At 42.2% G+C, this 14,287-nt stretch overlaps 1 protein-coding gene across 5 annotated transcripts in view; it reads left to right on the forward strand.

Annotated features, from left to right (window-relative positions):
• Positions 1-14,287, forward strand: part of MICAL3 (microtubule associated monooxygenase, calponin and LIM domain containing 3) — a 269,337-nt gene that overhangs the window by 89,865 nt on the left and 165,185 nt on the right. For all 5 annotated transcript variants that reach the window (XM_036301482.1, XM_036301483.1, XM_036301486.1 and 2 more), the window contains 5 exons: positions 6,649-6,988; positions 9,576-9,783; positions 12,295-12,411; positions 12,803-12,904; positions 13,464-13,619. In XM_036301482.1, the coding sequence (XP_036157375.1) occupies positions 6,725-6,988; positions 9,576-9,783; positions 12,295-12,411; positions 12,803-12,904; positions 13,464-13,619 (847 nt within the window). In that variant the 5' untranslated portion in view covers positions 6,649-6,724. The remainder of the gene's footprint in view (positions 1-6,648; positions 6,989-9,575; positions 9,784-12,294; positions 12,412-12,802; positions 12,905-13,463; positions 13,620-14,287) is intronic.

Consider the following 14,287-nt stretch of genomic DNA (forward strand, 5'->3'; position numbering starts at 1 on the left):
CTCTCTTCCTAGGTACCCAGTGGACCTTATTTAAGGGCTGTGAAAGACAAAGATGAGAAGCTGTTGGTACAGGAGCTGGGAAGGCAACAAGCAATCTTATTCCTAGATGATCTGATTCAGTAGCCCATTGCTCCCTTGAGCGGAGGGCCTCAGTATCCCCATCCACAGATGATAGTGACCTGAACAGCCCTTGTTTCAGAGACATAACTCTATAATCTGAAGGCATTTATCATCTAAATTCCCTCCCAGTGACATTCCAAAATATGCTTCCTATATGTCTACTTCTAAGATCTATTTAGACAAGTCAGACTTCTGACTGAATGAGCTGGGAAAGAAGCGTTTAATATTTAAAATAAGATTCAAAGATTTTGCACATTGCCTGGTTTAATGGTGCAGTGGCTAGGGAGAAAATTGACTGAACTCGACTCTGATTTTATACTCTTAAAGTATAATTCTTACTTTGTTGTTTTGTTTCTTTTTCCTTTTTCTATTTTTAAGTATAATTCTCCCCCGTCCCACAAATAACCACCCATCTATTCTAAGAGCTAGAGATTGAGTGTTCACATAACCAGCCATGAGTCAGTGACAACTGACTTTTTGCTTCTGTTGTAAATAGAAACATAAACACTGCTCCTGCATTTACTTTATAGACAGCCTCTCCAGCACTTTTCTGCACTGCCAACGGATGTGCACGAATTCTGAGTCAGCAGTCAGCTGCTACAGGACAGAGCATGCAGGATGTTGTCAACTGGTAGAAATTACACTGATGCCCTGGAAACCTGGCATTCATCTCTTCCTCTTGCCTACTCAGACTCCTCACTTCTCTTATCCCTTCCTTCCACATGTTGGGTTTCAGTCCCCAGGATTTCTGATACCTTCCAGCCATGTTTCCTAGTCTGTAGGTTCCTATGATTATGAATGTTGATTTTCCCAGGATATTGGGATATAGCATACACAGGGGTTGTTCATTTAGGGCATGATCAAGGTTTGACTTTCAGGAATGAGGGAAATGAGGGAGATAACAGGAATGGCCCTTCAATTTTCCCCAGCTGCTCTAAGAGTGAATCAGAATGCCAGATGAGTCCCTTTGATAAATGAGACATCTGAGTCTGTAGATCTACAGAACAACTGTTCCACCCTGAGTATCTTCCCACTGCTGTCATTTGGCTTGCAAAGTAGGAAAAGTGAGGCAGCCCGAGGGAATAACTCTAGTGTAGTCTTACCTTGGGTGCCTGTCACATTGTTCCAGAAAACAACTTACCTCTATTTATCTGTTGTCATTAGTGACCCGCAGGTCGAAATCCCTTCAGCTGGGCACTTAATACTTGCCTGCCGCTTGGAAGCAGGCCCTTGCTCAGCTGTCTGGGAGCTGTGGCCGAAACCTGTAAATTTCAAAGGCTGTTATATCAACAGAAGGGTTAGGGGCCAGTTATTAGTGGAGGTGTTCATCTGTGCTGGCATTTGATTTGTACTCTCTGTGGTGGTTAGCAACTCTTTGGAAGTGAATATTTATTTCAAACAGAGTGGGCGATAGCCAACCAAAAGGTGTTAGCCCACATAGGCAAATGCTTCTCTGAAAACAAAAGTGTGAGACTCTTTTAGGGAGGTGTGAGCATAAAGTGGGCCTTATGACAGGAGGAAGGGCTTTTGGAAACACATATTGTAGGATCTTTAATGTGTTGGTTTTAGCAAGAAAATTATAGTACTGAGTGCTCCAATTCCGGCAAGGAATGGAAGGTGGCTGCTACTTAGGAACAACAACAACAACAACAACAAATCATTTTCTTTCTTGACACAAGGCAGAGAGATTAAACCAGGTGTATTAACGCTTTCCAAACATTGTGACTCTGGTGGAGTTAAAGTTAATGATGAACACAGGTAGGGTATGCAAGTGGCTTGCAGAGTGCTGTCTGCTTGCCAGAACAGCAAATAAAGCTACAGAAATATCCACAGAGAGGACCCTTGGCAGAGCAAACACTCTAGGACCTTTGTTTCTAGTCCTTAGTTATGACCTGTCACTCTTCTGCCTTTGGACAAACACTTGTTTTTTTCCTGCCCCTACAGCCATCTATTGACTGTCATTTCTAAGATAAGCCTTGATTTGTAAGAAAAAGAATGGACTCTTTAGAGGAACTTTAAAATATTTCTCTTTCTGTTACGTCTACCTAGAATAAACTTTTATTTAGGGGAAATTGGAGATGAATTCCAGTTAATTCCACTCCTTCCTGGATTCTTGGCCAGGTAGATATTGGAAGTTTCTTAATAGTGTAGTTTTTATATCCAAAGCTAAAGGGGTTGTTGAGTAAGTGATATATTTGGGAGGAGAAGCCAAATCAGTGTATTTTTGGGTAAAGAATTACCGTCTTGGAAAAACCAAGATGGCGGCATAGGTAAACACCTGAAATTGCTGCCTCACACAACCACTTCAAAAATACAACTAAAAGACAAAACAGACATCATCCAGAACCTCAGGAAGGCTGGCTGAGTGGAAATTCTACAACTAGAAGGAAAAAGAAAAGCACACTGAGACTCAGAGGAGGTGTGGAAGTAAAGTGCAGAGGTACGGAGGCGCACGCAGAAAGGGCTGGCAACTAAGGACATGGTTGTCTTTTTCAATCGGGAGGGAGTCTCAAGCTCCCGACTGCTCTGAACTCCAGTTCCAGGCGAGTCTCTGGGGACCCAGACTCATACGGGGAGAAACTGGACTGTCTGGCATCGGGTGGAACTCAAGGGCGGCTTTCTCTCAGAGGTGCTTGCAGTGATTACCACGGGACACTGAGACCCGGGGCCTCTTAGGGCAGGGCTGAGGATCAGCCATAGCGGTTTGCTCCACACTGTTGATTCCCAGAGACCCCACCCCACCCAAGCTGTGTGCAGAGGCTTTAGCATATGAATGGCCTGGCCCTTTGCAATCTAAAATTACCTAACAAACTGCAGCTGGGTCAGAGAGACCCAGAACATCCAAAAGAAGGCCCAGGGCCCCACAGCAGCTTGCATTGCTTCACAGCTGGGCCTCATCTGGGCACCTCCAAACCCCAAACAAAGAAGAGGAATCTGCAGATCTCTCTGTAGCTCCTGCTGGGTAGCCTCAGGCAGAGGCTAAATTAGCACCTCCTTAGAGATCCAAGAGCCAGTGTACCCAGTGTTCAGAGTGGGACCATCCAGATTACAACTCCTCAGATCCATAAGGGACACACTCAGGGGGCAGACTCAATGAACACCAAAGCCCCACTGAAGCAAGTCTTGCCCCATAAGGGTGTCTCCAGCACAGAAGTTCTCCCACCGTAAACACAGCTGATTCTCACAGCCAATTGGCCTGGAGGTCAATTCCTCCCAGTGATACCTACAACAATTAAGGCTTAGCTACAACAAGACTGTGCACAAAGCCCACAAAGGGGTGCACCAAGAGTGTCCACCTCAGGTAATTGGGGAGGCTGAGCCACTGGACCCTATAGGACACCCAGCACAGAAACCCACTCTATCAACACAGGGAAGCAGCCAAAATGTGGAGACAAAGATAAAGGTCACAAATGAGAGAAATGGAGGAAAGCAAACTACTGGATATAGAGTTCAAAACCACGGTTATAAGGTTTTTCAAGAATTTTCTAGAAACCGCCGATAAATTTAGTGAGACCCTCAATAAATCTAGTGAGACCCTCAAGGATATGAACAAGGACCAACTAGAGATTAAGCATACACTGACTGAAATAAAGAATAACATACAGAGATCCAACAGCAGACTAGAGGATTGCAAGAATCAAGTCAAAGATTTGAAATACGAAGAAGCAAAAACACCCAAGTGGAAAAACAAAAAGAAAAAAGAATCCAAAAATATGAAGATAGTGTAAGGAGCCTCTGGGACAACTTCAAGCGTACCAACATCCGAATTATGGGTGTGCCAGAAGAAGAGAGAGAGCAAGATATTGAAAACCTATTTGAAGAAATAATATCAGAAAACTTCCCCTACTTGGTGAAAGAAATAAACTTACAAGTCCAGGAAGTGCCGAGAACCCCAAACAAAAGGAATCCAAAGAGGACCACACCAAGACACATCATAATTAAAATGCCAAGAGCAAAAGACAAAGAGAGAATCTTAAAAGCAGCAAGAGAAAGAAACTCAGTTACCTACAAGGGAATACCCATACGACTGTCAGCTGATTTCTGAATAGAAACTATGCAGGCCAGAAGGGAGTGGCAAGAAATATTCAAAGTGAGGAATAGCAAGAACCTACAACCAAGATTACTTTACCCAGCAAAGCTATCATTCAGAATTGAAGGTCAGATAAAGAGCTTCACAGATAAGAAAAAGCTAAAGGAGTTCATCACCACCAAACCAGTATTTATGAAATGCTGAAAGGTGTCCTTTAAGAAGAGGAGGAAGAAGAAAAAGGTAAAGATAAAAGTTATGAACAACAAATACATATCTATCAATAAGTGAATCTAAAAATCAAGTGAATAAGTAATCTGATGAATAGAATTAACTGCTGAATATAATAGAATCAGGGGCATAGAAAGGGAGTGGACTGACAATTTTGGGGAGAAAAGGGGTGTGGGAGATGCGGGAAGAGACTGGACAAAAATCGTACACCTATGGATGAGGACAGTGGTGGGGAGTAATGGCAGAGGGTGGGGTGGGAACCGGGTGGAGGGGAGCTATGGGGGGAAAAAGAGGAACAACTGTAAAAATCTGAACAATAAAGATTTAATTTAAAAAAAATAAAAAAGAAGACGCCTAAAAACAAAAAGAATTACCGTCTTTGACTTGGCCTCCACAGTACTTAAAGAGTATGCATCTGTTGACATAGAAAACAGAGGGAAATGGCTGTTCCTTGTGTTCAGTTATTAACTTTCACTCATGAAACTTAAAATGCATTTTCAGTTGATTTGGTTAACCTTATGATATCATGGTGAGCTTTGGAGAGAAGCAGTATGTTACTTCTACCTCACAAAAGGGGATTCTGTTCCTCAGAGGCCTACTCAGTGTAAGAGCTTCAGGAGAGAACATGGATCTCTTCCCGTGTTCTCAGTCTGGAATTTGGTGCCTGTCTTCTGAGAATTGATTTTATTAGCACATACAGTTTTGTGGCTCCCACTACCCATGGGTTGGTTCATTAACAGTGGGTTACTTCTACACCTGAACACAGTGGATCAACAACTCACTTCTTCCACCTGCCCCCATCTCCAATCGTAAATCCTTTTTAAAGCAAACTTCCAGTGTAGTCCTGTTTGTCACACTAGTGGTAAATTGGTGATGCTCCTGTGGTGGATCATCATGACTACAGCACCAGAAATGAGTACTGTGACCATGAAGGTATTCTCAGCTCTAAAATTAGAAAAATTCAGAATTAGAAGAGAGTCTTACTGCCTTGCCCTCCCTTTCTGTTCTTTCAATGGATTAGTTTTGGTCTTTGGCCCTTTGCCTCCTTCCCCCTCCCCCTCGCCCCCATTATACTTCTAAAGAGTGATGATAAATAAAACATGGTACAAAAATTATGAAAAAGACCCAAGGGAGTGAGTGGATAAAGTAGCACATAACATACCATCTCTCATCTTAAAGCTTCTTCCAAGCAAACACAGGTTGGTGGGTGTATGGATAGATGTTTTTGATAAGTGGAAGGTATAGACATCATCATTATTACTGTCAAATATATTTGTGGGCAAAGTGGAATGGCTATAAGATCTTCCCACCCTGCCATATACTATATGCAGTGGCAGGACTTTTTCAGTCTTTAAATCGCTGTTGACTTTGATACTTCTGAACTTTGTGCTTTTTAGACTGCTATGACACTACCCTTTGGTTCTCTTCAGACCTCTCTTCACTGTGCCTCATAATCTTTTTCTAGAGAGCTCATCTATCTCTGCCAGCTCCTTACAAGTTTATGAGTCCCAGGTCTTATTGGAAGCCCATGGCTCTTTTACCACAGACTCTCCTTGTGTTCAGCTATCATTGGTTCAACTACCACCTGTATGCTAATGATGCCTAAATCTAGGGCTGTGTCCCTAGCTACTCCCCAAGCTTCAGATTCATACCTATCTGCTTAGTGAGCACCTCCACAAAGGCAGCACAAAACATATCAGGTCTAAAAGGTAACTCACCACCCCGCCCTCACAAATGAGTTCTTCTGCTTTTAATTCACTGGCCTGATGTCTTTCACTCAGTGACCAGGAAACCTGGGGATCATTTTTGACTCTTTTACCTTAAGAGTCACTCACAAGCCTTCCTGTTTCACTTCTTTTCCCAGGTCCTACACTTCTTCCATACCTGCTAACACTTATTTACCCTGAAAGACTCAGCTGTCACTTCTCACAGATTCATCTTCAATGAGGATTCTCTCCCTATGACTTAGGTACTCTGCTTTAATGTTCCCAAATCCCTTGTGCCTCTCTCACTAATGACACTTAGCATAGTACATTTAACATTCTGTTTATGAATCTGTCTCACCCACTAAACTGCAAATCCTTTGTTGTACTAACTAATATTTCCTTCCCCAATACCTCAGTGCCTGGAGTATAGAAGGAATGCAATATACATTTATTGAATGAATGACTAGAATGCTTAGGAATTCCATTGAAAAAGAGTTATGTCTCCTAGAAAATGTTTGTAGATAAAATTTGGATTGACCATTCCTTTTTCTTTATTTTTGTTAGTTTAATCTGACAGTGTCAAGTGGACCAACAGCCATCCCACTGCCCCCTTTGTCTGGGGTGCTGAGGGTGGGGAAGCATGGAGGAGAGTAAGAATGAGACAATGAATCAAGCACACACCCTCTTTGACCAGTTTGTGCAGGCTACCACCTGCAAGGGGACTCTTAAGGCCTTCCAAGAGCTCTGTGACCATCTTGAACTGAAGCCTAAGGACTATCGCTCCTTTTATCACAAGCTCAAGTCCAAACTCAACTACTGGAAAGCCAAAGCCCTCTGGGCAAAGCTGGACAAACGGGGCAGCCACAAAGACTACAAAAAGGGAAAAGCATGTACTAACACCAAGGTAAGCTTTGGCTATTCTGAGGCCTTGGGGTCATTGAAAAGATAGAAAAGAAAAGATTTTTGAGTAGGGGTAGGCCTTGAAAAAAGGATCAAGTAGAAGCTGACTGGGTGAAAACTAGGCCAAGTCAGCCATGATCTAGTATAGGAAGTCAGACCTTATACCTTGTGAAGGTTTGTGGAGCCATTATTTATGTTCATTTGACTGTTTCATGTGCCAAACTTTATTCTTATTTCATGTACTCATATATTGAACATTCAGGGTTTCAACTATTTCAGAATAACTTTAATGGTGTAACAACTTCATTCTTTTGCTGAGGCTTTGTTTTGCTGAGGCTTTGTTTTGAATCTCACATTGATCAGCTGCCTCTTGCACACACACACACACACACACACACACACACACACACACACACCACCTTCATCCCTCCCCTCCCCCCCTTCCCCCCCCCCTCCCCGCACAGGGGATCGTGGATGCAGGTCATTTAGCCAAGAAGTAGCCAGGCCCTATTAGCATCCTGTACAAACACAGCTTCATGGTGTTTGGCATATCAACTTTACAAAGTCATTGTTCTGTACTCAGTAACTGGTAAGGTAGAGATAGTATCTGCCAACTTGAGAATTTGCCACAGGCTTCAGACCTCTTTTTATCCATATTTCAAAAGTCTGTTTTCTTAAGCAAGGGCCTTATGAACCAAATTATTTCTTTTGGTTTCTTCACAATATATAGAAACAGTGTTTTCATGAAAAAGGTAGACCTGGGCAAAGACCTGAGCTATTCAGTCAGGAAAGGTAGGTATGAGGAAATAGAGAAACAATGCCTTTCCTGCTTATATAAGAACACATCTTCTGGGAGAAAGCTAATAAATAAAGTTGCAAATGACTTCATGTTTATGTCATTAATGCTCTTTCATGAGCTTTAATTTACCTAGTATAGGTACTTAGAGACCCATCCCCAGTGGATTTGCATTTGGTTACATTTTTTATACTTTTATTGATTTCAGAGAGGAAGGGAAAAGGAGAGAGATACAAACATCAGTGATGAAAGGGAATCATTGATTGGCTGCCTCCTGCACACCCACACTGGGGATCAAGCCTGCAACCTGGGCATGTGCCCTGACCAGGAATCGAACCGTGATCTTCCGGTCCATAGGTCTACTCTCAACCACTGACCCACGCTGGCTGGGCCATTTAGTTAGATATTTATCAGCGAAATTCAAGAAATTCAAAGGCACGACTTTTATGAGTGAGTTCGGGAGTTTTATTAAGGATAAAAGGAATTCAAAGCCAAAATATTGCATGTTCTGTTTTTTTCTTCTGCACATGCAATGCAAATTAGTTGTGTCCAGTCTCACCCTAAATACTTCTATAAAATATGGATTTTCAAGATCCTTTTCCTGGACTTTCAGTCTAAAGTATGATTTAAGAACTTTTTTCAGCACATAAAACTTTGGCTCTTGGAGGTTACCTCCTGGGAATCATTTGAGTGGAAGACCCATTCCAGGACTCTAAGGTTGTGAGGACTATGTATTTAATAATCTATGTCTCCTTGAACAGAAATCTGTTTGACTTAGAAACCTTCCAAAAGAGCCTCTCCTGCCCAGCCAGTGTGGGTCAGTGGTTGATCATCTACCTATGAACCAGGTGGTCATGGTTTGATTGCTGGTCAAGGCACATGCCTGGGTTGTAGGCTCGATCCCTAGTGGGGAGCATGATTCTCATTTTCATCAAAAGGAAAGGATCAATGATTCTCTCTCATCATTGATGTTTCTATCTCTCTCTCCCTCTCCCTTTCTCTCTGAAATCAATCCTACATAATAAAAGCCTAATATGCTAAGTGTCCGGTTGACCGGTCAGCTGTTCAACCAATCAAAGCATAATATACTAATGATATGCTAAGGCCACTCAACTGCTCGCTATGATGTGCACTGACCACCCGGGGGCAGATGCTCTGACCAGTAGGTTAGCTTGCTGCTGGGGTCTGACTGATAAAGACTGAGGGAGATGGGCCAGACACACCCTGGAGCCCTCCCACGGTCCCTCCCCGGCTGGCCAACCTCCCGCGTCTCTCCCCGGCCCAGATTGTGCACTGGTGGGGTCCTTCGGCCTGGCCTGCACCCTCTCACAATCTGGGACCCCTCAGGGGATGTCAGAGAGCCGGTTTCTGCCCCATCCCACAGGAAAGGCCGAGGGATCTAACTGGTGCATGAATTTGTGCACTGGGCCTCTAGTAAAAATATATTTAAAAACAAAAAACAAAAGATTCTCTCCTTTTGATGAAAATGAGATGTGATTTTAAATCGTTTGTTGAAACTATGATCCATTTAAATATGTTGCAGATCTACAGGGTGAACATGTGCTAAGTTTGTATCCGGCACTGACAATTATGCCTTCTTTATTCATAGCCACCACCAGCTTTTCTTCAAACCATTTCAAATGTTCTGTTGTGGCCCAGATTGGTTGGAAGTGGAGAGAATAGCCCTATTTTGGGGCTTTAGGGAATGATGGTTATGAGATCATGAAACTTTTCTAGAAATGTGAGCTTTATCAAGAGATGCTGCCTTTGCCCTAAAAACAGCTGTGTTTTTCAGTGTCTCATCATTGGAGCTGGCCCCTGTGGTCTCCGCACAGCCATCGATTTATCCTTACTGGGAGCTAAGGTAGTTGTTATTGAGAAACGAGATGCCTTTTCCCGCAACAATGTCTTGCATCTCTGGCCATTCACCATACATGATCTGCGAGGTTTGGGTGCCAAGAAGTTCTATGGCAAGTTCTGTGCTGGAGCCATTGACCATATCAGTAAGTAAAACCAGTTCTTTTAGTATCTCTTGTATAGAAACACACTCTGCTTGGAGTCAAAATACCTTCCATGTGTTGTTCTGTAACCTAGAAAGATTTAACTACACAGAATTTAGCTTAGGAATTTCTAAGTTAGATCTTGGACTCTTATTTAGCACTTACAATGGTGGGATAGACACTGGGGCCAGGCTAGGAAATAGGATGACCAGTATGGGCCTTGATTAGACTCTGGTGATTCTTAGTCCAGTAGAAGCAGAACAAAGCATGCAGTTCTTTGGAATGTGATATGAAAGATGCTGTACTAGTATAAGAACAAAAGCTATGAGGACACAGCTGGGGAAACCACGGTTATAGAAGAAGCAGACTCCTACCTAGTTTTGGTGAATGGCAAGTTGATAATGCGAGTTCTTTGGTTAGATCAGTGGTTCTCAACCTTCCTAATGCCGCAACCCTTTAATACAGTTCCTCATGTGGTGACCCCCAACCATAAAATTATTTTCGTTGCTACTTCATAACTGTAATTTTGCTACTGTTATGAATCGTAATGAAATTTCTGATATGCAGGATGTATTTTCATTGTTACAAATTGAACATAATTAAAGCATACTGATTAATCACAAAAACAATATGTAATTATATATGTGTTTTCCGGTGGTCTTAGGCGACCCCTGTGAAAGGGTTGTTCGACTCCCAAATGGGTCGCGACCCACAGGTTGAGAACCGCTGGGTTAGATGTTTCTCATGAGGTCTACAGCCTAGGGAGTTTTTGCTATACTCTTGTCATATTCAAGCTTTGAAGTAAATACAAGTTAATGCAGTCAGTGATTTTGTTTTAATGACTGTGTGTGTTCATGAAAACAGTGTCTATATTATGAGGTTGAAGTGTGATCATTAATTCCAGAGAAACCTTATCAAGGAACTTTTGTTCTGAGCTCCTTCAGGTGTGTCTTGTAAATACAGTCAACTATTAAACCTTTTGCTGTTTGAAGTGGCTGTGCCAGTTTACCAAACACTGGCCACAGCTGCCACATTCCCTAGGTAGAAGAAGCACTCTGCCCACCTATTGGGCTGTAATGTTTAAAGCATCTTGGAATCCAGTGTCTGCAAATATAAAATGTGTGCTAACATGGGATTTAATGAGTCACTGCATGTGTGACTCTGAATGAGTCAGGTTGTAAAACCTGGGGAAAATAACCAGATGATCTAGAGGAGGATTTGGCACATTAGCCACAGGTTGCAGGTAGGACTGGTCTTAAGAGAGGACCAAAGGTCATTCATTCAGTGGATTTGTCTGCCTTATGTATGGCAGGATATGTCTTGGAACTGTGTCCTACATCAGGGACTAGATTTTTATCTAGTGTGTCTGGCATCTGGCAGGTACTCACTGAATATTAACCATTTGTACGCCATAACCGTCTACAGTTGCAAGCAGGGGACCTTTTTTAATTAAATTCAAAATATCATGGCAGTTAACTGGTTAAATAAATAAATCTCACTAGAATAATGAGCAAGATTTTCATTCATTTTGAACCTTAGCTTCTGCAACTATAGACCAGTAGTGGGAGGGGGGATGATAAGAGACTACTAAACTTGCATTGAAGTTCCCCTTCTCACCTCTAAGCATCTGTGAAGATCAGTGAGGTAATAAGATGAAGGAGAACTATCTGGAATCCCAGGAAGTAGTACAGCCCCCTTTGGATCTAACTGGAAAGCATACTTGTGGGTGCATATCTTCTGCCTCTTCTGGTAACTACCATGTCCTGTAAGTATTGTAGGTTCTGCTAAATAATTGTGGCTCTAACTGAATCAGGAGAGCATAGAAAGGAGAGTCTCCTGTTGGCCACAATTTCGTGTTATCTCAGAGCTTTTGCTTATTTTAAATACAGTGGGGCCTTGACTTACTAGTGTCCCGACTAACGAGTTTTTTGAGATACCAGCTGTCTCTTTGCCGATTTTTTGCATTGAGTTGATAGAGTAATTTGAGTTAATCAGCTCCTTAACGAGCTCGGTCTCAGAACAAATTAAACTCGTAAGTCAAGGCCCCACTGTATCTCACCCAAGAGGTGGGAGTGGGCTTGTGTGTCTCTCTAGAGCAGTGGTTCTCAACCTTGGCTGCACATTAGAATCACCTGGGAATCTTTTTAAAATACTGATTTCTGGGCCTCATCCTCCGGAAATTCGGTTTCTTTGTTTTGGGGTGGGGCCACAACATTAGTAACAAAGAAACAGAATTTCTGGAGGATGAAGCCCAGAAATCAGGATTTTAAAAAGATTCCCAGGTGATTCTAATGTGCAGCCAAGGTTGAGAACCACTGCTCTAGAGCATTTCTTGCCCTTAGTAAAGAAAGAGGCTGTGGAACATGGCTTGAAAAATGTCTCCTGTTATAGGAAACGTTGAGAATCTGGATAAACTCTGCATAGGTGGACAGGTGGAAACCTGAGCAGTGACTGCTAACTGGTACTCTTTTTTTTCAATGTGCCCTAACTTGTGTTATCGTTTTGTTTACCCAGGTATCCGTCAGCTTCAACTAATACTTTTGAAAGTAGCATTGATCCTAGGTATTGAAATTCATGTCAGTGTAGAATTCCAGGGACTTGTACACCCTCCTGAGGACCAAGAAAATGAACGTGAGTTGAATTGGAAAAGGGGGGAGTAGGGATAAAAGGGCATCAAATGGGTGAGAAAAGGTGAGATCAAAGCAGAAAACTATAGGAATCTGTGGGTTGTTTTCAGAACTACTTAAAAAGGACTTCTCTGTATAGCCAGTATCTTTTGAGGAACTTTTGATTTAATGAAGAGGCCTTTGAGGTAGTATTAGACATTGCAGGCACTTGTATTCATTATAGAAAATTATATGGTGGGAATGTTCCTTGGTAAGGCCTCTTTCTTTCTGTGGTTTGTACCCCATGCTTTTAAACCTGTTTTTGGCTTGGTATCTGCCTACCTGGGTATCTTGAAATGTCTTAGGGGTATGAATGTGATCTGGGTGACAACCTTCAATTTTACTTTGGTCTACAGGGATAGGTTGGCGGGCACTGGTTCACCCTAAAACCCATCCTGTGTCAGAATATGAATTTGAAGTGATCATTGGAGGGGATGGCCGTAGGAACACCTTGGAAGGTATTGGTCATTATTCCTTTTCCTGGTTTATTGCAGAGTGAAGGGTGACCTTCTCCAAACCCTGGGGTGAGAATTTGTATCATCAGAGAGGATCTACATATGTGTGCTACCTACTCTAATTTAATGGCAGCCCCAGCCTTCCCTAGCCAAGTGATACTTGGTTTACTTCTTACAGGATACTCTTGTTAGGGTACTAAGAGACAAGCTATACTTTGAGCAGTTGGCACTACAGGATTAAATCTCAGCTTAATAAAAAGATGGCTTCCCCTTTTTTTTAAAAAAAAAAAGATGGAATTCCTAGTATTAAGTAACATTCTGGTTAGTCAGATTTCAAATTTTTTGTTAGTGTGGGAGACTTTGACTTCTTTTCTGGATTGTTATATTCTTTGATGGGTAAACACCTTATTTTCAGGTTGAGAAGAGCTGCCCTAAAATTTTTCCATTGATTTTTATCACCTGTGTTCCCAAATGTCATCATCAATACCCGCTTCCTGTCTTAAGTGACCTTCCTTCCTCTCTAGCCAACTGCTGCCACATCTGAAAATTTCTTTCCCTTCAGGATTTCGTCGGAAAGAATTTCGAGGCAAACTGGCCATTGCCATTACAGCAAATTTTATCAACCGAAATACAACAGCAGAAGCCAAAGTGGAAGAGATCAGTGGAGTGGCTTTCATATTCAACCAAAAATTTTTCCAGGAGCTCAGGGAAGCTACAGGTTGGTATCAGTGACTTGAAAACAACAAGGATAGAACTTTAAATAACTACTTGTGGTTTTCTCTTGGATAGTTTGGTGGGTGGGTAATCATTGATGTTACTGTGTCATTTACCCGTTGCTCCTCCCTCACTCGCATGCTTTGTTCTGAGTGTAATGCTTTCCATCACTGATTGCTACTCTAATGTTCTTTATCCTCATCACAGGGACTGAGATACTCTGGATTGGGTTTTTACTATATTTGTGTGTTTGTTTTTAAGTGTTCGTGCTGTCTTTTACCAACTCTTCTTCTACCCCTTCCTCTACACTGTGGCTCTAAGTCAGTGGTTCTCAACCTGTGGGTCGCGAGCCCTTTGGGGGTCGAAACCCTTTCACAGGGGCGGTCGCCTAAGACCATCAGAAAACACATATAATATAACATATTGTTTTTGTGATTAATCACTCTGCTTTAATTATGTTCAGTTTGTAACAATGAAATTGGGGGTCACCACAACATGAGGAACTGTATTAAAGGGTCGCGGCATTAGGAAGGTTGAGAACCACTGCTCTAAGTGGTTTAATGCAGTAACCTATTGGCTGGTAGTTCTCTGGTTTATTGAGAACCTGACTTTAGGCATTGAGTGTACTACTTTGTCTACTAAGTTCTACTTTGGTCTTAAAGTAAACCATAT

This window comes from Myotis myotis, unplaced genomic scaffold (assembly GCF_014108235.1).
Source record: "Myotis myotis isolate mMyoMyo1 unplaced genomic scaffold, mMyoMyo1.p scaffold_m19_p_3, whole genome shotgun sequence".
Classification (NCBI taxonomy): Eukaryota; Metazoa; Chordata; class Mammalia; order Chiroptera; family Vespertilionidae; genus Myotis; species Myotis myotis.